Genomic DNA, 24,682 nt, shown 5'->3' with positions numbered 1-24,682 from the left:
CTTTTTCTCATAATTTTCTCTTTCTCATAATTAAGCACATTGTGTTTTCATATAAAAGAATAATTAAGTTCCATATTATTTTATAGTGTTTCACCAATAACACAATAAAAGTGTTTTAAACTAAACTTTTTTGTTATGAAAGAAATATATATTTATGGAGAAAAGATAAAAAGATATGTAAAAAATTGAAAATAAGCTGACCCCCTGTACATGCATATATAGTTAAATTCACCATGAGAAGTTTCTGCTAATATTTTGTTGTATTTCCATCCAGTTTCATTAATTGCATAGTAAAATCAAATTAATGAGTCAAATGAAGAGTAGTAACAGAAACCTCCTTAAAAGTGGCCTTTTTTTTTTTTTTTTTTGGTGATGATTTCACCAAAGCATGATATGGGATATTAATAGTACCCATGTTTCATCCATCATGTGAATACCTCTGAACTGTCTAAAGGTTAGCTTGCTGTAGCAGGAGACATGTTATTTACTGAAATGCCCTGAGTCTGGTACCTGTTCAGACCTGGATTTAGATTTGGGCATCTTCCTGATTATGGTTGATTCAGGCTCTCTTTCAGGACATTGGCAAGCTCAATCAGTCAAGGGAATATGAACTGAATGAGAGATCTGATATGCCAGGCACATCTGTTGAGAACGACTGTGATACTTTAAAATTTTGACCAAGGCTTCTAGAAATTGAACAGTAGAGACAAAGCCTGACACTCTGGTTGCTCATTCTCTTAAAGTGTTTTCATCCAGCTGTCCCCTCATTCAAAAGTGTTCCCAGATCACCCTATCTAAACAAGCACCCTCGACATTTCCATCCCTTAGCTTATTCTTAAAACATATTAGTAAATAACTGAGGCATAACAAAAGACCCACTTTATTTTCTTTATAACATTTCTAATTACTTAACATTAGTTGTTTAGTGCCATCAAGTTAATTCCAAACTCATAGTGACCATGTATATGTTTTCTCCAGAGCAACAAACCACCAACCGTGCAATTAGCAGTCTAGTGTTTATCCTATAGTGACATTAAAGTATATATATATATAGTTGTTAAGTGCCATCGAGTCGATTCCGACCCATAGTGACCCTGTATAGGGTTTCCAAGGAGTGAATGGTGAGCTTGAACCGCTGACCTTGCGATCCAAACATCTTTGCAGTCTGGCACATTAACCCACAGCGCCACACACATATATATAACTTGCCTTTTTATCCCTCATTTCATTTGTCATCTGTACAATCTAAGGTGGACCGCCTCCAGTCTGGAAAGTGCAGAGAGAGGTAGGTCCCTCACTAGCTTTTTGCTCCATGTCCTTGTTGTTACAAATCAGTTCCAACTTGTGGCAATCACGTCACATGTGTCACAGGGTAGAACTGCCCTGAGGGCTTTCTTGGCTATAGCCTTTACAAAAGCAGATTGCCAGCTCTTTCTCACACAGAACTTCTAGGGTGAAGTAGACCAGCCCTTCAATTAGCTGCCGAGTGTTTAACTATTGGGACACCTGGGCTCCTTCTATGTTTCATAAGGGAGTAATTGCATTTTTTTTTTCCACTACTGAGGTTCTAGCTTCTAACATGGGGTCTAACATAATCATAGGTTTTTAATTTATAATTAGTGAATGAGTGAGCTATTATACATGAGTGAATGATCCAGCATCTTTTTACCTCTGGAAGAAATAACCCTCTGTGTGCTGCTTGGCAGGTGAGAGACTCCGCTCAGTCATTCCTGACAGTGCACGTTCCTCTCTACGTGTCCTACATCTATGTGACAGCCCCCAGGGGCTGGGCCTCCTTGGAGCATCACACCGAGATGGAATTTTCCTTCTTCTATGACACTGTTCTCTGGAGAACAGGTATTCTTCCCATTGATGCCTAACTATTCCTGCCATACACGCAGGCAAAATTAAAAGAAAAAAAATAGTGACTTTTAATATTTATTGCATTCCATATCCTGTTGTCATGTACACAGTCAATGCATGAAAAATACACAGAACTAGGGTTCCTTGAAAAAAAAAACCAAAAAAAACAGCAAACTGAGATTTATATATGTTGATGCTCGAGAATTCAGCCCAGATAGCTAGGGGCCCAGAGTAGAGGGTAGCAAGTGGCAGACAGGTCCTTTTCTGCCCGTTAGACATTTAGACAAGTACTTTCATTTTCTGCTGGTTAGCAATGGTGTGAGTCCGGTTATTCAAGTAACCTCTACCAGTTCTGACACATATGTGTCAGAGCAGAACTGGGCCTCATCAGGTGTTCAATGACTGCGTTTTCAGAAGTAGGTCACTAGGACTTTCGGAGGTGCATTTGATTGGACTCACCTTTAGCCTTTTGGTTAGCAGCTCAGGATGTAACCAAGTACAGCACTCAGGGACTCCTCTAAGAAGTAAATTGTTGTTGAGTGCTGTCAAGTCAGTTCCAACTCTTAGCGACCCTATATAGGGTTTCTGAGGCTTCAAATCTTAATGGGAGCAGAAAACCTCATCTTTCTCCCATGGAGAGGCTGGTGAGCTCAAACCAGACCTGTGGTTCACAGTCCAGTGCTGATCGTATGGAGTCACCACACTCCCTAAGAAGTAAGTTGTTTAGTGTCATTTCTGATCCCAAGTGCCACACCAGGAGTCCTAGAAAGATCTATTATACATTATTAATTTGCAGATATCTCTAAATAGACTATATTTATGTGAAAGTTAGTTTTCTCTTAAGTTACATTCAGATAAACGTGCTGCCATCCTTAAGAGATGTTGCTGGGTGACTTGCATGTAGGTCATAGTCTCTGAGGTCTTCTCTCTGCCCTAACTTGCATGCTTTGTTACGATGCCTGCCCAGGAATCCAGACAGACAGTGTGCTCTCTGCGAGGCTTCAGATAATCAGAATCTATATTCGAGAGGATGGTCGCCTTGTCATTGAATTCAAGACTCATGCCAAATTCAGAGGTAATGTCAGCGCTGTGTTTTTCTAATTTTCTATTATGAAAAATGTCAGACATACAGAAAAGTTGAAAAAATACACTAGTAAAAACACAGAGCCTCTACTTAGATTCAACAGTTGTTAACATTTTGCTATCCATGTATGGGTATACACGCATACATACTTTTTAAAATCACAATATTTAATGTCATTTCCCCATAAATCCTTTAGATGTCTACATCTCCTAAGAACAAGGATATTCCCTTATATAAATCACACCATTACTTTCGTATCTAAGATATTTAACATTGAGTCAATAATTGTTGTTGTTACATGCTGTGGAGTCTGTTCCCTTATGTAGGGTTTCTAAGGAGTGCTGATAAATTTAAACCACTGACCTTGTGGTTCAAACTGACCTGTGGTTGAGTGCTTATCCTGCAGAGCCACACCAGGACTCCAGTAATCTCATCAATAATATCCAGTTCTTTTTCATGTTTCCTCTTTGTCCCATAATTTTGTTCCTTTTGTTACATATTTATATTATATGTACTTGTATAGCAGAAACTAGGATCCAATCAACCATTTGCTGTTTATATATATTTACATTTATAATAGTGTCTCTATTTTATTTTCTTAAGGTTTTATTGTGAGGTTTACATGGGAGAACATCAGCTTTACATTCATCCTATTGTATTTCGTTTCATTGCAATGATTACAATCCCCTCCATGCATCATCAAATAACCAAAGGGTGCAATAATTACAATCCCCTCCATGCAACATCAAATAACCAAAGGGTGCCCACTGGCCACCAGCACACAGCCCTTCTCTCTCCCTGAGTTTAGTGTCCCCAGCCACTCCATCTGTCCACGTCATCATCTCTGTCTCCATCCCTGGCGTCACTGCCTCTCTGGGTAGGGTCCCGCTCTCCATTCTTCTCACTAGATGGTCCCAGGGACCTCAGATCCTGAGCTGCAAAATCAATTATTCTCCTCCTTTTGTTAAAAACATCTACCTCTATATTTCCTACCCTCACAATCAGTCCTGATGGCAATTATTCACTATTGTACCACAAGGGTTTTATCCCCATTTCCTATTGCCAGCCCGGTCCCAACAGATTTGAAATCATTCAGTGGTGATTCTACCTTACCCAGCCCCATCTGGAACTAGGCTCCCTCTTGAAAGCTCGTAAGCCAGTCACTTCTTGCCTTTGTGTTATTGTTGTTTTTAGGTGTCATCGAGTCGGTACCAACCCATAGCGACCGTATGCACAGCAGAACTAAACACTGCCCAATCCTGGACTAACCTCACTATTGTTACCACACTTGAGTCCATCGATACTGCCACTTGGCCAATCCATCTGGTTAGGGGTCTTCTTCTTTTTCTCTGACTCTCCACCTTACCAAACATGATATCCTTCTCCAGTGACTGGTCCCTCCTGACAATATGTCCAAAGTATGAGAGACGAAGTTTGGCCATCTTGGCCTCCAAGGAACACTCTGGCTGCACTTCTTCCAAAACAGATCTATTGGTTCTTTTGGTACCTTCAATACTCTCCTCCAACACCATAACTCAAAAGCATCAATTCTTCTACGGTCTTCCTTATTCACTGTCCAGCTTTCGCATGCATATGAGGTTATTGAAAATACCATGGCTTGGGTCAGGCGCACCTTAGTCCTCAAGCTGACATCTTTGGTCTTCAACACTTTAAAAAAAGTCTTGTGCAGCAGATTTGCCTAATGCAATATGTCGTTTGATTTCTTGACGGCTGCTTCCATGAGTGTTGATAGTTGATCCAAGAAGAATGAAGTCCTTGACAACTTCAGTCTTTTCTCTGGTGATAAGAATGTTGTTTATTGGTCAAGTGGTGAGGATTTTTGTTTTCTTTTCATTGAGATGTAATCCATATAGACGGCTGTGCTCTTTGATCTTCATCAGTAAATGTTTTAAGTCCTCTTCACTTTCAGCAAGCAAGGTTGTATCATCTGCATATTGCAGGTTGCTAATGAGTCTTCCTCCAATCCTGATGCCCCAATTTTGGCTTGCCAATATTTAAGTTGCCCATCCCTGTCAACCCTGTGTACCGAGGGTGTGGGAGTGATCCTTGCTATAAAGATTTGTTCCTTTTTTGAGCTACATCCATAAGTAAAGGTAAAGTTCATCAAATTGTAGCAGGTTACTCTTCCCCCTCCCCGCCCCTCTTTCATCTTCTAGTCGAGTTCTGATCATCCAGCCATTGAAGCCAGGTCAAGTGAGTACTACCTGCAAGTATGGGTGTTCTTGTCCATCTCCCCTCACTTCATATCAGCTGGATGCTTCACTCTCCGCTCTAGTCCTCTATGGCCATGTCACTGCCTCTGGGCCCAGGAGTCCCCGGGTCTTGACATATTGCTGGCCATCCAGGTCTCCACATGGGTTCACTGGGGTCTATTGAATGTGGTCGGGCTTAGATCACAACTTCATTGCTGTTTTCCCCCCCTCTTCCCCTTATCGATGACCAACATGGTCACCAGCCAGACCACATGTCTGCTCATGTATTCCCCTTGAGTCTTAGACTTGGAAGGGAGTTTGCTCTGAGGGGTCCTGACCACTTGGCTTGATGGCTCCCGGGCAAGCATCTTACTTGTTCTTGTTGTAATCAATCAGACTGCCATTATTGTTTTTTATTTTTCCTGCCGGTCTTACTTTCACGGAGTATCTTCTGTTCTTCTAGCCACTCCAGGCTGGTCTACTTGTTCTTTCCAGTGGAAACTTCCTACCTCAGATGATTTTGATGGGGTTCTGGATTCCGCAATGGTTTTATGTAATGTAAAGGCTCCACAGGAAGCCTCTTTCACTGGGCAATTTCTAGCCCCCTTTAAGGTATTCCAATCAGTTATAGGCTGAAGAGGGACTTACAAGTTTTCTGTAGTGATGTTTCTGGCTATTCTTTTCTCCCCCACTCAAGTGTCTATTTTACAATGGTAAGTAAGGAAAACCAAGATTCAAAAGACAGCCCAGCGTCTTAATGTTATTCCCCCTCTTTTACCCCTTCTAACCATGCCTTAATCTCTGTATCCCAGAGCCCTTTTGTTCCAAGGCTGTGCATACATCATCATTTACCTCTGTCCCACTTAGCCTATGCAAACCTGCCTAACTGTTCTCCCATCAGCCTTGTTCTTATGTTGCCCTCCCCCTTCTTGTGTATTGCTGCCCACCCCATCCCACCCACACACAGGCTATCCTGTGTCTATTCCCTACCCTGTGCTCTATCTTCCTCTCCTTCCCTCCCTTCCTCTCATCCCATACATCCTGGTGATCAACAAATATATAAATAATTGTTATTTTTCCCCTTTTAATGTGGGTTCTTTTTCTTACTTTTTTACAATAATGGTCCTATGCAGTATTTCTCCTTTTGTGACTAATTTCACTCAGCATAATATCCTCAAGGTTTCTCCATTTTATACGGTGGTTTGCAGCTTCCTTGTTGTTCTTCAAGGTAGCATAGTATTCCATTATGTGTATGTACCACATTTTGTTTATCCATTCTTCAGTTGATGGGCACTTAGGCTGTCTCCATCTTTTTGCTATTGTAAATAGCTCTGCTATGAACATTGGTGTGCATAGATCTACTCATGTTATGGCTCGTATTTCTTGTGGGTAAATACCAAGCTGGATCATAAGGTATTTCTATTTCCATCCTTCTGAGGATGCGCCATATTGCTTTCCAGAGTGTTTGGACCATTTTGCAATCCCACCAACAATGTAGGAGGGTCCTAGTCTCTCCACATCCTCACCAGCATTTATTGTCCTCTACTTTTTTGATCTTTGCTGCTATTGATGGTATGAGATGATATCTCATTGTTGTTTTGATTTGCATCTCTCTAATGGCTAGTGATTGTGAACATTTCTTCATGTGTTTGTTGGGTGACCAGATCTGTTTCTTGGTGAAGTGTCTGTTCATGTCCTGTGCCCATTTTTTAACTGAGTTATTTGTCTTTTTCTTGTAGAGGTGCTGTAGTTTCCTATATATTTTAGAAATGAGTCCCTTTTCTGATGTGTCGTTGCAAAAAGATTTTTTCCCCATTCTGTGGGTTTCCTTTTTACTCTCATGGTGAAATCTTTTGATGTACATACTATGTAAATTTTTAATATGTCACACTCATCTATTTTGTCTACTTTTGTTTGTGTACTTTTCAAAATGTTTGGTAGTCTGTGTATTCCTTGTATTAGAGCTCTCACATTTGTCTCTATTTTTTCATTGATGACTTTCATAATTTTGGGATTCACATTTAGGTGTTTAATCCATGCTGAGTTGGTTTTTGTATAGGGCATGAGGTAAAGGACTTGTTTCAGTCTTTTGCATATCGCTTTCCAGTTCTGCCAGCACCATCTGTTAAAGAGAATAGTGTCTCTATTTTTATTTATTAATGGTAAATATGTCAATGCTGTTTTAAGGTGTGGAAGTATTTTGCAGATTAACTTTTACCTTTTTGATGATGTTTATGATTTTCACCTTTCACCAATGACTTGAGTAGTACTAAATGTAATTTTCATCTAATCTTGATTTTTTAATTTATAAACTATTAAGACATTTTCTACCTCCAGTTGGTTAGAATTTGCAGATAGTGTAATATATGATCATTGTTTATCACAAGTCCTATTTTAGTAAATATGCTCATTAGCAAAATTTCTACAAGATACATTCATATTGTTTGTGAACAAATATAATAATATAATGTCCATCAAAAGTAGGATGATGGCCTGGGGCTATATGCCATGCTGTCTCAACCAGTATGGAAGATATTTTAAAGTTTGAAAGAGTATAACCTTAATTGTTTGATAAAAGAAGAACATTAATTCAGTTCTTACACTTTTGTAGAGTTTCACAAAAAGCAGAGTAAGACTCAGAAGTTTAATTGTGTGTGTTTTCTCTTAAAACAGGACAGTTTGTGATGGATCACCATACTCTCCCTAATGTGAAATCTTTCATATTGACTCCAGACCACCTAGGAGGAATTGAATTTGATCTGCAACTTTTATGGAGTGCTCAGACTTTTGATTCTCCATATCAACTCTGGAGAGCCACTAGCTCTTATAACAGGTGAATACAGAAATGGAGGCTTCCAGGGGTAGATTTGAAATGTTTTCAGTTTCTTTCAGGACTTGGGAAACAGGGCTATCTTCAAAGGTTAGTTGTCTGTTTTATAAGGGGCCATGGGCAAAATAGGGTAGAAATAACCTTCTGACAAATATAAAAAGAAACAAATATTCCTTCTAATGGATAAGACAGGAGTACTTACCCAATTCCAGGATACAACCAGGGACGATACACATCCATATCACTTCCACTCAGATCCTATTAACTAGAATTTAGTCACATGGCTACATGGCTATATATACCTACCATGGATGCTGAGAATGTGTCAAGTTAAGACTCTAATAATAAAGAAATCACTTTCCAGTTACCATTTTTGTTGTTGTTGTTGTTATTAAGTGTCGTTGAGTCAGTTCTGACCCATAACAACCCTCTGTAGACATTATAAAATCTAAGATCCCTGGTTATAAGGTTCACATGTCACCCCTGAGGATCTAATGTCCTATAAAATAAAGGAGAATAGGTGTTCGTCTCCTGGACCAAATTTTGAGGAAGAATAAGCAGATAAATATAACAAAATATCCCATTTGTTAAAGGAATGAATAAGAAAACCACAATTAAAACTATACCCACTCCTAAACTGGTTAGGATCCAAAAACCAGGTCATTATGTGAAAATTGGTATTATGTGAAAATGGAGGATGACTACATTAGCTCACCAAAGGAGGATGAGTATATTATGGCATAAATGCCAAATTACATCATGGCGTAAGTGCCAAATTACATCATTACATAATTGCAGAATCACTGAGAATCGTGTTGACACGATTCTTAACCATCACGGCCAGCATCATTCTCTTCTCACACCTCAGGGTTCATTACTGCTAGGCATATGCATTAATGTTCAAAATCGTTGCATAGTAGATTTTTCATTATTGTCATAAATGGAAAATATTGGTTAACAAGATACTCAATAAGGAGTGGAATGTAATACAGGATGACAGAGTCTGGCATATGTATTATTATCCTTGTTTTGTATATTATAAAATTAAGATCCATATTAACCTTGGAAATCTTGTTCAAGTTTTCTAGATGAATCAACACTTGGAAATTGAGATTTTATATTTTTTGGACCATATATGTGTATTATATTAAGAGCATATCTTATATCATTTTTAAAAAGAGTTCTTTATTTATAAATTTGAGACTTTATATCACGTTTATAAAAATAATTCATTTGAAATCAATACATAATAACCTTTAAGGAGATTCTGTCATAGAACCTTATGAGATTATTCATATATTTTGTCCCAATTTATAGGCATAGAATATGTCCTCCTTTAGTTCTGCTGAAGTCCCAACACAATGTAGCACACAAGACCAGCTCCCTCCTTTTTAACCTCATCTCACACCCACTCAGCCTTCTTCCCACATTAAGGGTCTCACCACATTAGGGATCTCTTGTCTGTGCTTTTGCAATATCCTGAGCACATCAGTTCATCTGTGCCTCTGTGCTTTTGCAATTTCTTCTGTCCTCCCTATTCTTTTACTTCTGCAAAACTCTAACTTCATTAAGACCCAGATCAAAACAGTAGCTGTTCTTTGACACCTTTTTCATACGTGTTGGAAGTTCCCTCTTTCCTGTTCTCATTGTATTCCAGCTTCCGCTCTAACACATCTCATTGCATTATAATGTTTTGTTTTAGAAAGAAAGGAGGTAAGAAAAACTTCACCTAAGGATATGGTTGGCATAATTGCAGAGATAGTGAGGACTTAAACTTCAGTAGTGGTTATAAGTCCCTCAAGGTCAGCAGTTTGAAACTACCAGCCATTCCACAGCAGAAATATGAGGCTTTCTGCTCCTGTAAAGATTTACAGCTTCGGAAACCCTATGAAGGGTTGCTATGAGTTGGAACGGCCCCACGGCACACTACCATGACCACCACCAATATAAGGGAGAGAAGAACAGTGGTACTGTAGGCTTAGTACACCATGCAAGTTGTCCTGTATTCATTCATTTACTCAACAATATTTATTGACTATTTACCATGTGTCAAGCAGGTTCTACACACTTGGAGTACATCAATAAACAAAACAAAGTTCTCTGCACTCAGCACTTCCAGCAAAACAGAAAAAGGATAGTAGACATAACAAATAAGTAAAGTGTAGTGGTGGTAGTGGTCTACTGTGGAGTCAGTTCCAACTCATAGCGAGCCTGCATAGGGTTTCCAAGGCTGTAGTACATCTTTATAGGAGCAGAAAGCCTCATATTTCTCCTGAGGAACAGCTGGTAGTTTCAAACTGATGAGCTTGAGGGTAGCAGCCCGACTCATAACCACTATGCTAAAAGAGCTCCTTAATTAAAGTATAACTTATCTAATTATCAATATATCTTGATTGCATGTTTGATCAATTTCAGACTGAAGAAGTTGGTAGACTTCTTCAATTTCATTATCACTGGCTTTAGTTGTTGGTGTGCACATTTGAATACTAGTGTGTTTCCTTGTAGGTGTGTGGATATTATCCTATCACAGAAAGCATTCTACTTCCAGACAGATCTTGAAATGTTCTTTTGATGATGTGACATCATTCCTCTTCAATTTGTCATTCACAGCATAGTAAACCATAAGATTATCAGATTCAAAATGACCAATAGCAGTCTAGTTTAGCTTGCTAATGTTTATGTACTCCATTTCATTTTTGACAATTTCCAATTTTTCTAGATTCATACTTCATACATCCCATGTTCCAATTATTAATGGATGCTTACAGCTGTTTCTCCTCATACTGAGTTGTGACGCATCAGCAAATGAAGGTTCCGGAAAGCTTTACTCCACTTGCATCATCATAGTCAACTCTACTTTGAGGAGACAGCTCTTTCCAGTCGTATTTTGAATACCTTCCAACCTGAGGAACTCATCTTCTAGCACTATTCTTGTTGTTAGGTGCCATCGAGTCAGTTCTGACCCATAGCAACCCTATGCACACAGAACAAAGCATCACCTGGTCCCATGCCCTCCTCAGAATTGCTGCTTCACTTTAGTCCATTGCTGCTGCCACTGTGCCAACCTGTGTCATTGGAGGACTCCCTCTTTTTTGATGACCCTCCACTTTATCAAGCATGATGTCATTCTCCAGCCTTGTATCTGTCAGTATTCTGGTGCTATTCATTTCAGTATTAAGTTGCTATCTGAAAGTGTTCCACTGCTATTCATAAGGTTTTCAGAGTCTTGGTGTGGGACACTGTAGGATAAGCACTCCACCACAAGGTCCATTTGAATCACAAGGTTGGTGGTTCAAACTCACCACCCGCTACTTTGAAACCTTATACAGGGTTTCTATGTATCAGAACCGACTTGATGGCACTTAACAACAATGGCAAATATTCAGAAGTAGTCTGTCTCTCCTTCTTCCTAGTCTTTCTTGGTCAGGAAGCTCAGCTGAAACCTGTCCACCATGGGTGACCTGTCTGATATTTAAAATACCAGTGGCTAAGCTTATGTATCACAGCATCCCATAAGCCACCACAGTATGACAAACTGACAGAGGAGTGGTGGGTAGCATATGTTAGAATGTGATAAGTGGTACCGGAAACTAAAAGGTATAGAGAATTTCAGTGAATGAGATTATCATTTTAATTCTGGTGTTGAAAGTAGGCCTGAAAAAGAAGCCACATTCAAACAAATACTTAAAGGAGGTAAGGAAGTCAGCTATGCAGATCTGGAGGAAGAGTATTTCTGGCAGAGTTCCTTAGGTGGCAACATGCCTGGCCTGCTCAAGGAACAGCAATGAGGCCAGTGTGACTGCAGTGAAATGGATAAGAAGTAGAATAATAGAAGACAAGACCAACCATGTGAGGGGTCTGGGTAAGGAGCACACATGTGTGGATTTGTAGGCCAACGTTGCCACCAAATCCATTCCAACGCATAGCAACTTATAGGACAGAGTAGAACTGCCCCATAGGGATTCCAAGACTAAGTTTTATGGAAGCAGACAGCCACATCTTTCTTCTCTGGATCATCAGCTGCTGTGTTTGAACCACTGACCTTTTGGTTAGCAGCTGAGCACTTTAACCAGTGTACTATCAAGACTCCTCCTATAGGTTTCTCACTGTCCTTGAGTCAGGTCTGGCTCATAGTGATCCTGTATGGATTTCTGAGACTGTAAGTCTTTACCAAAGCAGAACTGCCTCACCTTTCTCCTGTGGAATAGCTTCCCCCTTGGTTAGCAAGCCAACACGTAACTGAAAGACCACAAGGGATCCTTTTCCATAAGTAAAGGGAGTTAGTATTCCAACACATTTGTGTGTGTTTGATAGAACGCAATTCAATACATAACAACCCAAAACATAAGATTATATAACTGTGGCAGAGGCGAAGTTCTGTGTCATTCCACTAAACCAATCCAAGGTTGTATCATAGAAGTTTTATTTTATTGTTAGGATCATTTTACTAATCTTTGCTATTGCTGTACTAATAAAAGAAGAAAATACAAAAAAATGGTCATTGAATGAACACAGCAAACGCTGTTCCCAGGTCACTCACAGCAGAGTCATAATTAAGATTCACAGCCCTGTGTTCTTCATTCAAAGGATGGCAGCCTCCCAAGGCCCTTGAAGAATCTTTCTGAAGTGTCTGGATGCCTGGCTGCCTTCCAGGCAACCTGCCAGGACTAGGGCTACTACCCAATGACAAGTGTGGGAAACAAAGTAGGTGAGGGATCCAAAGCCTTCATATTCTCAGTGTCATTTCCTAGAGAATCCTGCGCCCCACCACAAACAGGAAATATCCCAATGAGTAGTCTCCTAGGAGAAATGATGATTGTTATCCAATTCTGTAAGGGAATGAAAGTGTAGAATTGGAAAGATGAAAACAGTTGTCATGGCAACTCCATGGTGTCAGAGTAGAGTTGTGCTCCAAAGGGAGGGTTTTCAGTGGCTGTGATTTTTCTGGAAGTCCTTTCTTTCAAGGTGCCTCTGGGTGGTCTCAAACCGCTAACCATTCCTTTCAGTAGCAGCTGAGTGTTGTGCCACGCAGGGACTCCAGAATTGGAGAGAGGAGCCTCAAAACTGTGTGTGGTGGAAGAGTTTTTACCAATTGTGAGCACAGCACAGGACCAGGTGGTGTTTTGTTGTTATATGTAAGGTTACTGTGGGTCGGACCAACTCAACAGCACCTAACAATATCTTCCATTATACTCTAGAGTGCTTTCATGTAATCATGAGGCATTGGCTACCACTTCTATCAGAGCCACGTTGTACTAGATCAAGCGCTTTCATTTGGTAGTGTATTTAGCAGGATGTTGTTGTTGCTTTTAACAGAGTGTTAATTAACAAGAAACACTAGACAGATATTGTCAAAGAAGTTTCATGGAAATCTAAAGGGAATGGCCTTGTCTTCCCCTGAGCTTTTCTGCCGTTTAGAAACCTTGTACCTTTCTCTGCTTTTCTCATAAAAAGGACTCCCACAGATAAAAATAGCTCGACTTAACACCTCCGGATAGTCCTCCGAATTTGAGAATAATCAGAGATGAGTTCCTGAAAACTGTGTTTGCAGACTTATAAAGTTCTTGGATGTGAGGAACAATGCCCACATGAAAATCATTTAATGAAGCCAGTGTGTTTCCAGGTAAGTTAAAAACCTATAAATTGTTCCTTATGATCACAGTCTGTTTTACCTGTTTGCAGGAAGGACTACTCTGGGGAGTACACAATCTACCTGATCCCTTGCACAGTGCAGCCCACACAGCCATGGGTTGACCCAGGAGAGAAGCCTTTGGCCTGCACTGCACATGCTCCAGAAAGGTAGGGAAATTCACTGTCCCATTCCCTGTCAGACCTGAGGTTGACTGCTCTGTGCGATGTACTCCTTCAACCAGTCCATATTAAGATCCTATCATGTGTTTTACTATTGCCTAAGTATTGAGATTCTCCTGGCTAAACATTAAGATTATTGTTGTTGTTGTTAAGTGCCGTCGAGTCGGTTCCGACCCATAGCGACCCTGTACAGGGTTTCCAAGGGTGTAAATCTTTACGGGAGTAGAAAGCCTCATCTTTCTCCCGCGGAGCGGCTGGTAGTTTCAAACCGCTGACCTTAAGGTTCGCAGCCCGATTCGTAACCACTACGCTACCAGAGCTCCTTATTAATGTTAGATTATATTAGGGGACTTAAAACTCTCTGCTCCAGGCCTTTTATATTGCAGTACCTCCTTTCAAGGAGCTGAACAAAGTATATAGAAAACACTTCTAAGAGAACATACTGAAAAAGACACCGACATTAATGTTAAACGAAGACAATTTGATCTTTTAAGAACTATCTACATGAGATCAAGGTGACAACAGCAATTCAAAAGATTAAATAGGAATCTTACAGGGCAAGGAGTTTGTGTTAATAGAGGAGGGATAAATGGAAAAGGAGGGTGAGAATTGTTGCACAATTCATAAAATGTAGTCGAGGTCACTAACTTGTATAGAGAGAAGCCATTGAATCAGTGCATGGTTTGCTGTGTATGTTCTCAACAACAACAGCAAAATAAAAATTTTAAATGAAATAACATTTAAAAACTGAAAAAGCAGAAGAAAAGAACACAATAGTGTAAAATGTGACTTTTAAATTAAGAGACTCAGAATTGGCCCCTGGATTTGGCACATGGAGGTCATTGATGATCCATTTTCAGTGGATTGTTAAGTGCTGTCAAGTTGGTCTCAACTCATAGTGCCTCTGTTCTAGGGTTTCCGAGAAGAGGCTGGTGAGTTTGAATTACCAGCCTTGCAATTAGCTGTCCAGTGTTTATCCTACAGCGCCACACCAGGACTCCTTTCCTGATTAAAGTGGGTTCACAAGACAGAATTGAGACAGTGTAGTCACGAGGAATAAACAACACAGAAGAAGTTTTACTCTAAAAGATGGCAGAGAAGTGAGGCAGAAGGTGAAAGCAAGGAGTGGTTCAAAGGAGAGTTGCAGTTATGTTTTAAGGTGAAAAATATTTCAGAATGCCTGTGTGATTATGGGGAGATTTTGTTGATATAGAGGAGAGAGGAAGAATTTGCAGAGTAATGTCTGTAAGTAGGCAGAGGGGATAGGTCTAGTGCCTGGGTGGAAGAATTAGCCTTTGCTAAGGAGCTCTGGTAGCGTAGTGGTTACGAATCGGGCTGCGAACCTTAAGGCCAGCAGTTCGAAACTACCAGCTGCTCCGCGGGAGAAAGATGAAGCGTTCTGCTCCCGTAAAGATTTACAGCCTCAGAAACCCTGTACAGGGTCGCTATGGGTCGGAACTGACTCAACGGCACTTAACAACAACAACAACAGAAGCATAAAGAGTTCATCCACTGAAAAAGGATAGAAGCCGGAGTTTATGGACAAAGATGAAGGTGGAACATACAGACATTGCAGGTAAGGATGGCAAAGTCAACATCTGATAGAATCTGTTTTCTCCATGAAATGAGAATCCAGGCATTAGAAGAAAGTAAGGAATTTTGAGGTTTGAGAATAGAGAAGGAAGTGAAAGAGTGATCGCAGAGTGGAATGCAAGTTTACAAGAGGTTTATACAAAGGAGGCTTCAAAGAGTTCATGGAAGTTGGAAACAGAAATGCTGTACAACCTAGGAATCTATCCACAAGAATTAAGAGCCAGGACACAAATAGATTGATGCACACCGATGTTCACTGAAGCACTATTCACAATAGCAAAAAGATGGAGACAACCAAAATGCCCACTTATGGAAAAATGAATAAAGAAAGTTTGGTCCATACACACAATAGAATACTAACTGTGCAACATTGAAGAATAATTATGAATCTTTAAAACACCTCATAACATGGATAAACATGGATGAATGTTTATCAAACAATTATGAATGCTGGGTGAAATGAGTCAGTCACCAAAGGACAAATATTGTATGAGACCACTATTGTCAAAACTCATTAAAAGGTTTTCATACTAAAAGAAACCTTCTTTGATGATCACCAGGGGTGGGGAGGGAAGGAAGAGTAATTCACTGGCTAGAGTGTAGACACATATTAACTCGGGTGACAAGGAGGCCAATATGCAAGAAGAGGAAGATTGTCAGGAGAATGATGAAGATAAGTAAAGACACATGGATTTACACCCTCAAAAACCCAGTACAGGGTCGCTATGAGTTGGAATCGACTCCACGGCACACCACCACCACCACCATGATAAGGGAGAAGGAGCTCTAGTAGCATAGTGTTACAAGTTAGGTTGCTAATTTCAAATCAGCAGTTCTAAACTACCTGTGGTTCCACAGAATAAAGATGAGGTTTTCTGCTCCCATAAATATTTATAGCCTCAGAAATCCTATGCAAAGTTGCTATGCATCAGAACCGACTCCACGGCACAAAACCACCACCATAATAAAGGGAAATTGTTGTTGTTGTTAGGTGCCATTTGAGTCAGCACCGACTCATAGCGACGTTATGCACAGCAGAACAAAACAATGTCCGATCCTGAGTCAACCTCACTACTGTTGCCACACTTGAGTCCATCGATGCTGCCACCTGGCCAATCCATCTCGTTGGGGGTCTTCCCTTTTTTCTCTGACCCTTCATCTTACGAAACATGATATCCTTTTCCAGTGACTGGTCCCTCCTGACAATATGTCCAAAGTATGAGAGACGAAGTTTGGCCATCTTGGCCTCTAAGGAACATTCTGACTGCACTTTTTCCAAAACAGATCTATTGGTTCTTTTGGCAGCCCATGGCACTTTTAGTATTCTCCTCCAATACCATAATTCAAAGGCATTAATTCTTCTACTGTCTTCCTTATTCACTGTCCAGCTTTCGCATGCATATGAGGTTATTGAAAATACCATGGCTTGGATCAGGCACACCTTAGTCTTCAAGCTGACATCTTTGCTCTAATAAGGGAAAATAGAGAAGGTTTAATCTAATGGAATATGCTGGGGAATTTTTATTCTTTTATTAAGTGTTTCATTATAAAATATTTTAGATATATGTTGTTATTAGGTGCCATAGAGTCGGTACTGACCCATAGCAACCTTATTCACAGCAGAACGAAACACTGCCCGATCCTGGGCCAACCTCAATACTGTTGCCACGCTTGAGTCCATCGATGCTGCCACCTGGCCAGTCCATCTTGTTGGGGGTCTTCCTCTTTATCTCTGACCCTCCACCTTACCAAACATGATAGCCTTTTCCAGTGACTGGTCCCACCTGACAATATGTCCAAAGTATGAGAGACAAAGTTTGGCCATCTTGGCCTCCAAGGAACACTCTGGCTGCACTCTTCCAAAACAGATCTATTGGTTCTTTAAGCAGCCCATGGTACTTTTAGTATTCTCCTCCAACACCATAACTCAAAAGCATCAATTCTTCTATGGCCTACCTTATTCACTGTCCAGCTTTCGCATGCATATGAGGTTATTAAAATACCATTGCTTGGGTCAGGCGCACCTTAGTCCTCAAGCTAATATCTTTGCTCTTCAATACTTTAAAAAGGTCTTATGCAGCAGATTTGCCTAATGCAATACGTCGTTTGATTTCTTGACTGCTGCTTCCATGAGTGTTGATAGTTGATCCTAGAAGAATGAAGTCCTTGACAACTTCAATCTTTTTTCCATTGATAAGAATGTTGTTTACTGGTGCAGTGGTGAGGATTTTTGTTGTCTTTACATTGAGATGTAATCCATACTGAAGGCTGTGCTCTTTGATCTTCATCAATAAATGTTTTAAGTCCTCTTCCCTTTCAGCAAGCAAGGTTGTATCATCTGTCTGCATATCGCAGGTTGTTAATGAGTCTTCCTCCAATCCTGATGGCACATTTTTCTTCATATAACCTAGCTTCTCAGATTATTTGCTCAGCATACAGGTTGAATAAGTATGGTAAAAGAATACAACCTTGTTGCACACCTTTTTTCATTTTAAAATATTCAATGTTCCCATGTTCAGTTCAAACATCTGCTTCTTAGTCCAGGTACAGATTCCTCATGAGCACAATTCAGTATTCTAGAATATTCATAACTTCACAATGTTGTCCATAGCTTGTCATAATCCACAGTATCGAAAGCCTTTGCATAGTCAATAAAGCACAGGTAAACATCTTTCTGATATTCTCTGCTTTCAGCCAAGATCCATCAGACATCAGGAATGATATCTCTCGTTCCATGGCCTCTTCTGAATCCAGCTTGAACCTCTGGAAGTTCTCTGTCAATGTTATGATTATAGCCATTTCTCTATTATATTTAGTAAAACTTTACTCACATGGGATATGAAAAAGATTGTCCAGTGATTTCCGCATTCCGTTGGGTCACCTCTCTTTGGAATGGGCACAAATATGGATTTCTTCCAATCAGTGGGCCAGATAGTTGTCTTCCAAATTTCTTGGCAGAGATGAGTGAGTGCCTCCTCTGCCACCTCACTTTCTTGAAAGATTTCAATTTTTATTTCATCAATTCCTGGTGCCATGTTCTTTGCCAATTCCTTCAATGCACCTTGGACTACCTCCTTCAGTATCATTGGCTCTTAATCATATGCTACCTCTTGAAATGGTTGAACATTAACCATTTCCTTTTGGTACAGTGACTGTGTATTCCTTCCATCTTCTTTTGATGCTTTCTGCATCATTTGATAATTTACCCAGAGCATCTTTCAATAACGAAAGTCGAGGCTTGAATTTTTTCTTCAGTTCCCCAGCTTGAGAAATGCTGAGTGTGTTCTTCCTTTTTAGTTTTCTGATTCCAGATCTTTGCACATTTTATTGTAATATTTGGCTTTATCTTCTCGAGCTGATCTTTGAAATTTTCTCTTCAGCTCTTGGACCTCCTCATTTCTACGATTTGCTTTAGCATCTCTATGCAGAAGAGCAAGTTTCAGTGTCTCTTCTGACATCCATTTTGACCTTTTCCTTCTTTCTTGTCTTCTTAATGACATTTTGCTTTCTTCCTATATGATGTTCTTGATGTCATCCCAACTCTTCTGGTCTTCTGTCTTCAGTGTTTAATATATCAAATCTGTTCTTTAGATGATGTCCAAATTCAGGTGGGATATATTCAAGGTCATATTTCGGCTCTCGTGGACTTGTTTTCATTTTCTTCAGTTTCAGTTTGAATTTGCATATGAGTAATTGATGGTCTTTTCCACAGTCTGCCCCTGGCCTTGTTATTTATTACTGATGATATGGAGCTTTTTTATCATCTCTTTCTGCATATGTAATCAATACGATTTCTATATCTTCCATGTGTATAGTTGTCTCTGAATGCTGTGTAAAGAAAGTATTTGAAATGAACAAATCACTGATTTTACTTAATTCTGTCATGCATTCTCCAACATCATTTCTATCACCAAGGCCATTCCAACTATTGATCCTTCCTCTTTTCTCCTAACCTTAGCATTCCAATCACCAGTAACAATTAATATGTCTTTATTGCATGTTTGATTGCTTTCAGATTGAAGAAGTTGATAGAATCCTTCTATTTCATCCTCCCTGGCTTTGGTGGTTGGTGCGTAAATTTGAATAATAATGGTATTAACTGGGCTTCCCTGTAGGCGCATGGATAGTATCCTATCACAGACAGCGTTGTACCTCATGACTGATCTGGATATGTTCTTTTTGACAATGAATGTAGCACCATTCCTCTTCAATTTGTCATTTCCAGCATAGTAAACACTATGTGGTTGTAAGATTCAAAATGGCCAATACCAGTCCATTTCAACTCACTAATGCCTAAGATATCGATGTTTATGTATTCTATTTTATTTTTGACAACTTCAATTTTCCCAGATTCATACTTCATACAAACCATGTTCTGATTTTCAATGGATGTTACAGCTGTTTCTCTTCATTTTGAGTTGTGCCCCATTAGCAAATGAAGGACTCATGGGTTTTACTCCCACAGGCTTTACGCCATTCGCATCATCACAGTCAACTCTATTTTGAGGAGGTAGCTTTTCCCCAGTCACATTTTGAGTGCCTTCCAACCTGAGGGGCTCATTTTCTGGCACTATATCTGACAGTGTTTCTCTGCTATTCATAAGGTTTTCAGTGACTAAATATTCAGAAGTAGTTTGTCACTCTTTCTTCCTAGTCTGTAAAAGTCTCAAAGCTCATCTGAAACCTGTCCACCATGATGAGCCTGCTGGTATTTAAAATACCAGTAGCATAACTTTCAGAATCACAGGAACTCACAAGCCACCACAATACAACAAACTGACAGATAAGTTGTGGCTTTTGGGTTTTAAGTGGAAACTGTCACTTTAAATTTTGAGGCGAATTGTGTGCATGCATAGTAGTACACTCCAGGGCCGGGGGTAGGGTGTCCATTCGCTTAGGCATCCCCTCTAGTCACCAGAATGGAGGTGTGCAGAGACAGTGAGAGACCAATGAACAGATACCAAAAAAAAAAAAAAAAAGGTAAAAAGAATGTCCACACCTGTATCTCCGCGGTTCTGTCAGTGGTTCTGTCAGGGGTTCGTGATTGTTCTGATCCTTCCCCTGGTTGGTCTCTCCCAAGATGGCAAGTCTGGGAGCAGCTGAGCGTCTTGAATTAGAAAGCAATGGATTTCTTGATTCTGCTACAAACTCCCCTAGCTGTAAGCCTTCCAAGCTTCTAAACATTCCTTTATATGGTTTAGTGTTCTAGCACCATCCCCTGAGCCTGCTTGGTCCAGTATTCTGTGTTGTTGCTGATGGAGCGCCTTACTTCACGTCTACCCAATCTGCCATCTTGTTGCATCATTTTAGATATATACAAAAACAAAGCTAATACCTATAAATCTACCATCCACATAAAAAAAAAAACTAGAATGTTACCAATATCTTCTAAATACCTTCCCTATCTCTATCCAGTCACAGTCCCGTTCTCCCCAATTGTCTCAGTTGTTCGTATTTAGCATCCATTTTCTCAGTTTATGTTTTTACCTCAGATTTATTTCCACATGATTTTACAGGTTTCTGAACTTTATGTAAAGATTTCTTACTGCATGTCTTCTCTCTGCAGCTTCTTTTATTTTTTAGCAAATCTTTTTTTGTGTGTTGACCCATGTCACTGTAGTTGATTTTTTACTGCATTAAGGTATTCATTGTGGCGACATTCCACAATTTATTTGACCACTCTATTTATGTAAGAATGGCATGGGGGCCACATCTGACTTCCAGTGACTTCACAAGGGGAAAGGAGGAGGACGATTCCTATGTAGCAGAGGTCAAACATAACTTCTACCCTCCAACCTTCCTTTTCAATTCCGGCACCAGCCATCCCTCCCAAATTACTCTCTGCTTCTCTGCTGGGTTTGATTGTTCATTGCAATGGCCACCTAGAACTCGCAGACGATACTCGTAATTATGCGGCTGACTAGGGAAGTTAACAAGTTACAATTCAGGATCAGAAATGCTCAGGATTCAGTTCTTTGGTCAAGAATGGATGGCACCTAACAACAACAAAACCCATACCTTAGGGAGAGGTTTACTTACAGACTCCTTATTATTCCCATCCCCTGATCCTAATCTTACATTTGATCATCTGTGTGATTCCAATGATATCTCGGTACAACAGAATTAAAAAACATTAAAAAATTAAGACTGATTCAGGAAATTTAGACTTGATAAAAGAGTTGTGTTTTATAACTTCTTTGTGTGGGTGCAGTCTGACATACATTATAACCTAGTAGATAGTAATCCCAGTCTCATGAAATGTCTCGTTAAGTGTCTGGCTTTATAGTAGATTCTGCTAAGAGCCAAATAAATGAGCTCTTCATGCAACTAACAGTTATCTCAGAGTTGAGTCAACTTGTGTGGCCCATCCCTCATGAGCCCTTGCCTTCCCAAATCTACCCACTGAGTTGATTCTGTGTTTTTTGTTTTTTTTTTTTTAACAGAAAGTAGGGTGTAGTAAGACAGATTCTACTGGAAGAGTAAAGTGTTGAAATTATCTACCATTTAGTCATGTCTTCAGTAAATACTTATATCCAGAACTTGGCTAGCAATAAAGATACAATGGTGAGCAAACAGATACAGACTTCATGGTTGAACTAGAATTTTATCAGATAATCATATGTTTTGTAGTGGTTATGAATCAGGCTGCTGTTTTCATGGTCAGCAGTTCAAAACTACCAGCTGTTCCATGGGAGAAAGATGAGGCTTTCTACTCCTGTAAAGATTTACAGCCTCAGAAACCCTGTACAGGGTTGCTATGAATCGGAACTGACTCTGAAGCACTTAACAACAACAACAACAAATAAAATTTCAAACCATGATAAGAGCTATGAAAGAAAAGTATGAAATACAATGAAAACAGGGGTCTGACCTAGCTTGAAAGGTAAGAGTAAAAAGGGGAACCCTTCCTACAGAAAGTGATTTTAGATTCCCTAATTGAAATCTAAGGGGAAAATCCACTCTTTAAGAAAAAGTGTTAGCAGGTGTTATGTTGGTGACAGGGATGACAGTATTCGAGAGGGAGAATGGCAAAGGAAAGAAGAAGGTAGTGGAAGGCACAGAGAGGAGAGCAAGAGGTAAATGAACAGAGCTTAGCACTGTTGACTGACTGCAAATGGAGGGCATTGCAGTCATTGTGATGAAATGAAGTGCATGATTTGGTGAATGTGGGGCTGTTGACCTGCTCTGTAATACACAATAAAATGATTAAAAAAAAAAAAAAAGATATCAGATTTTTAAAGAACAACCAAGTGTGCACATAGGAGGAAACAGTGTTTTGGCAGAATGTACAGTAAGGTCAAAGCTAGAAAACTTGAAACCCATTACTACTAATCATAAATATTGGTAAAGTAGAGCATCAGAAAAACAGGAAGACCCCCAAGGAGATGGATCCACACAGTGGCTGCATACCAATTGTAAGGATGGCACAGACCCAGAAGTATTTTGTTCTGTTATGCAGAGAGAGGTTCACTATGAGTTGGAGTCAACTCAGTAACACTATCAACACAAGAGCAGGTACAGATAGGTCCTTAGGGCTTCCTAATAAAGCAAAAATTTTCCCTAATCCATTTACTCTCTCACTCTTCTAAATTATTTCACCCTGTCTCTCCCCTCAAAATACTACATTTCCCCTGTCCTCATCTTCAGCTTAATATCATATACAAGTAAAATTTTTGCTGAAGATATTTCAAAAATAATTGCAGCAGCACATTGACAGGGAACTGCCAGAAATTCAAGCTGGATTCAGAAGAGGATGTGGAATGAGGGATATTATTACTGACAGAAAATGGATATTGGCTGAAAGTAGAGAATACCAGAAAGGAGTTTATTTGTGCTTTCTTAAATATGCAAAGAAATTCAATTGTGTGGATCATAAGAAACTATAGATAACATTGAGAAGAATGGGAATTCCAGAACACTTCGTAATGCTCATGAGGAAACTGTACAGTCATTAAAACAGGACAAAAGAGTACTGTTGTTGTTGTTAGATGCTGAGTCGGTACTGACTCATAGCGACCCTATGTACAACAGAACGAAACACTGCCTATACTGGGCCAACCTCACAATTGTTGCCACGCTTGAGCCCATTGATGCTGTGACTTTGCCAATCCATCTTGCTGGGGGTCTTCCTCTTTTTCTCTGACCCTCCACTTTACCAAACATGATATTCTTCTCCAGTGACTGGTCCCTCCTGACAATATGTCCGAAGTATGAGAGACAAAGTTTGGTCATCTTGGCCTCCAAGGAGCACTCTGGCTGCACTTCTTCCAACACACATCTGTTGGTTCTTTTGGCAGCCCATGGCACTTTCAGTAGTCTCCTCCAAAACCGTAACTCAAAAGCATCAATTCTTCTATGGTCTTCCTTATTCACTGTCCAGCTTTCACATGCATATGAGGCTATTGAAAATACCATGGCTTGGGACAGGTGCACCTTTGTCCTCAAGCTGACATCTTAGCTCTTCAACACTTTAAAAAGGTCTTTTGCAGCAGATTTGCCTAATGCAATATGGCGTTTGATTTCTTGACTGCTGCTTCCATGAGTGTTGATGGTTGATCCAAGAAGAATGAAGTCCTTGACAACTTCAATCTTGTCTCCATTGATAAGAATGTTGTTTATTGGTCCAGTGGTGAAGAATTTTGTTTTCTTTACATTGAGATGCAATTTATCCCGAAGGCTGTGGCCTTTGATCTTCATCAGTAAATAGTTTAAGTCCTCTTCACTTTCAGCAAGCAAGGTTGTATCATCTGCATATCGCAGGTTGCTAATGAGCCTTCCTCCAATCCTGATGCCATGTTTTTCTTCATATAACCCAGCTCTTGGGTTATTTTCTCAGCATACATGTTAAATAAGTATGGTGAAAGAATACAACCCTGTTGCACAATTTTCTTTATTTTAAAACATTCAATATTCCCATGTTCTGTTTGAACAACTGCCTCTTGGTCCATGTACAAATTCCTCATGAGCACAAATAAGTATTCTGGAATAGTCATACTTCACAATGTTGTCCATAGCTTGTCATAATCCACATAATCAAAAACATTTGCGTAGTCAATAAAGCACAGGTAAACATCTTTCATATACTAAATGGTTTTAAATCAGGAAAGGTATGTACTAGGGTTATACTTTTTAAAACATATTTATTCAATTTGTATGCTTAGCAAGTAATTCAAGAAGCTACATTATATGAAGAATGGCATCAGGATTGGAGGAAAACTCATTAACAACCTATGATATGCAGATGATACAAACCTGCTTGTTGGAAACAAAGAGGATTTGAAGTACTTA

The 24,682-nt window shown here is 39.7% G+C and overlaps 1 protein-coding gene across 1 annotated transcript in view; it reads left to right on the top strand.

Moving 5' to 3' along the window:
- Positions 1-24,682, top strand: part of FRAS1 (Fraser syndrome 1) — a 797,189-nt gene that overhangs the window by 753,221 nt on the left and 19,286 nt on the right. Inside the window, exons 67-70 of the mRNA XM_006872899.1 lie at positions 1,707-1,857; positions 2,831-2,938; positions 7,834-7,993; positions 13,673-13,789. Of these exons, the coding sequence (XP_006872961.1) occupies positions 1,707-1,857; positions 2,831-2,938; positions 7,834-7,993; positions 13,673-13,789 (536 nt within the window). The remainder of the gene's footprint in view (positions 1-1,706; positions 1,858-2,830; positions 2,939-7,833; positions 7,994-13,672; positions 13,790-24,682) is intronic.

Source organism: Chrysochloris asiatica, unplaced genomic scaffold, assembly GCF_000296735.1.
Source record: "Chrysochloris asiatica unplaced genomic scaffold, ChrAsi1.0 scaffold00214, whole genome shotgun sequence".
In the NCBI taxonomy this organism is placed as follows: Eukaryota; Metazoa; Chordata; class Mammalia; order Afrosoricida; family Chrysochloridae; genus Chrysochloris; species Chrysochloris asiatica.
The sequence above is the reverse complement of the archived record's forward strand: the minus strand, read 5'-3'. Positions and strand labels throughout refer to the sequence as shown.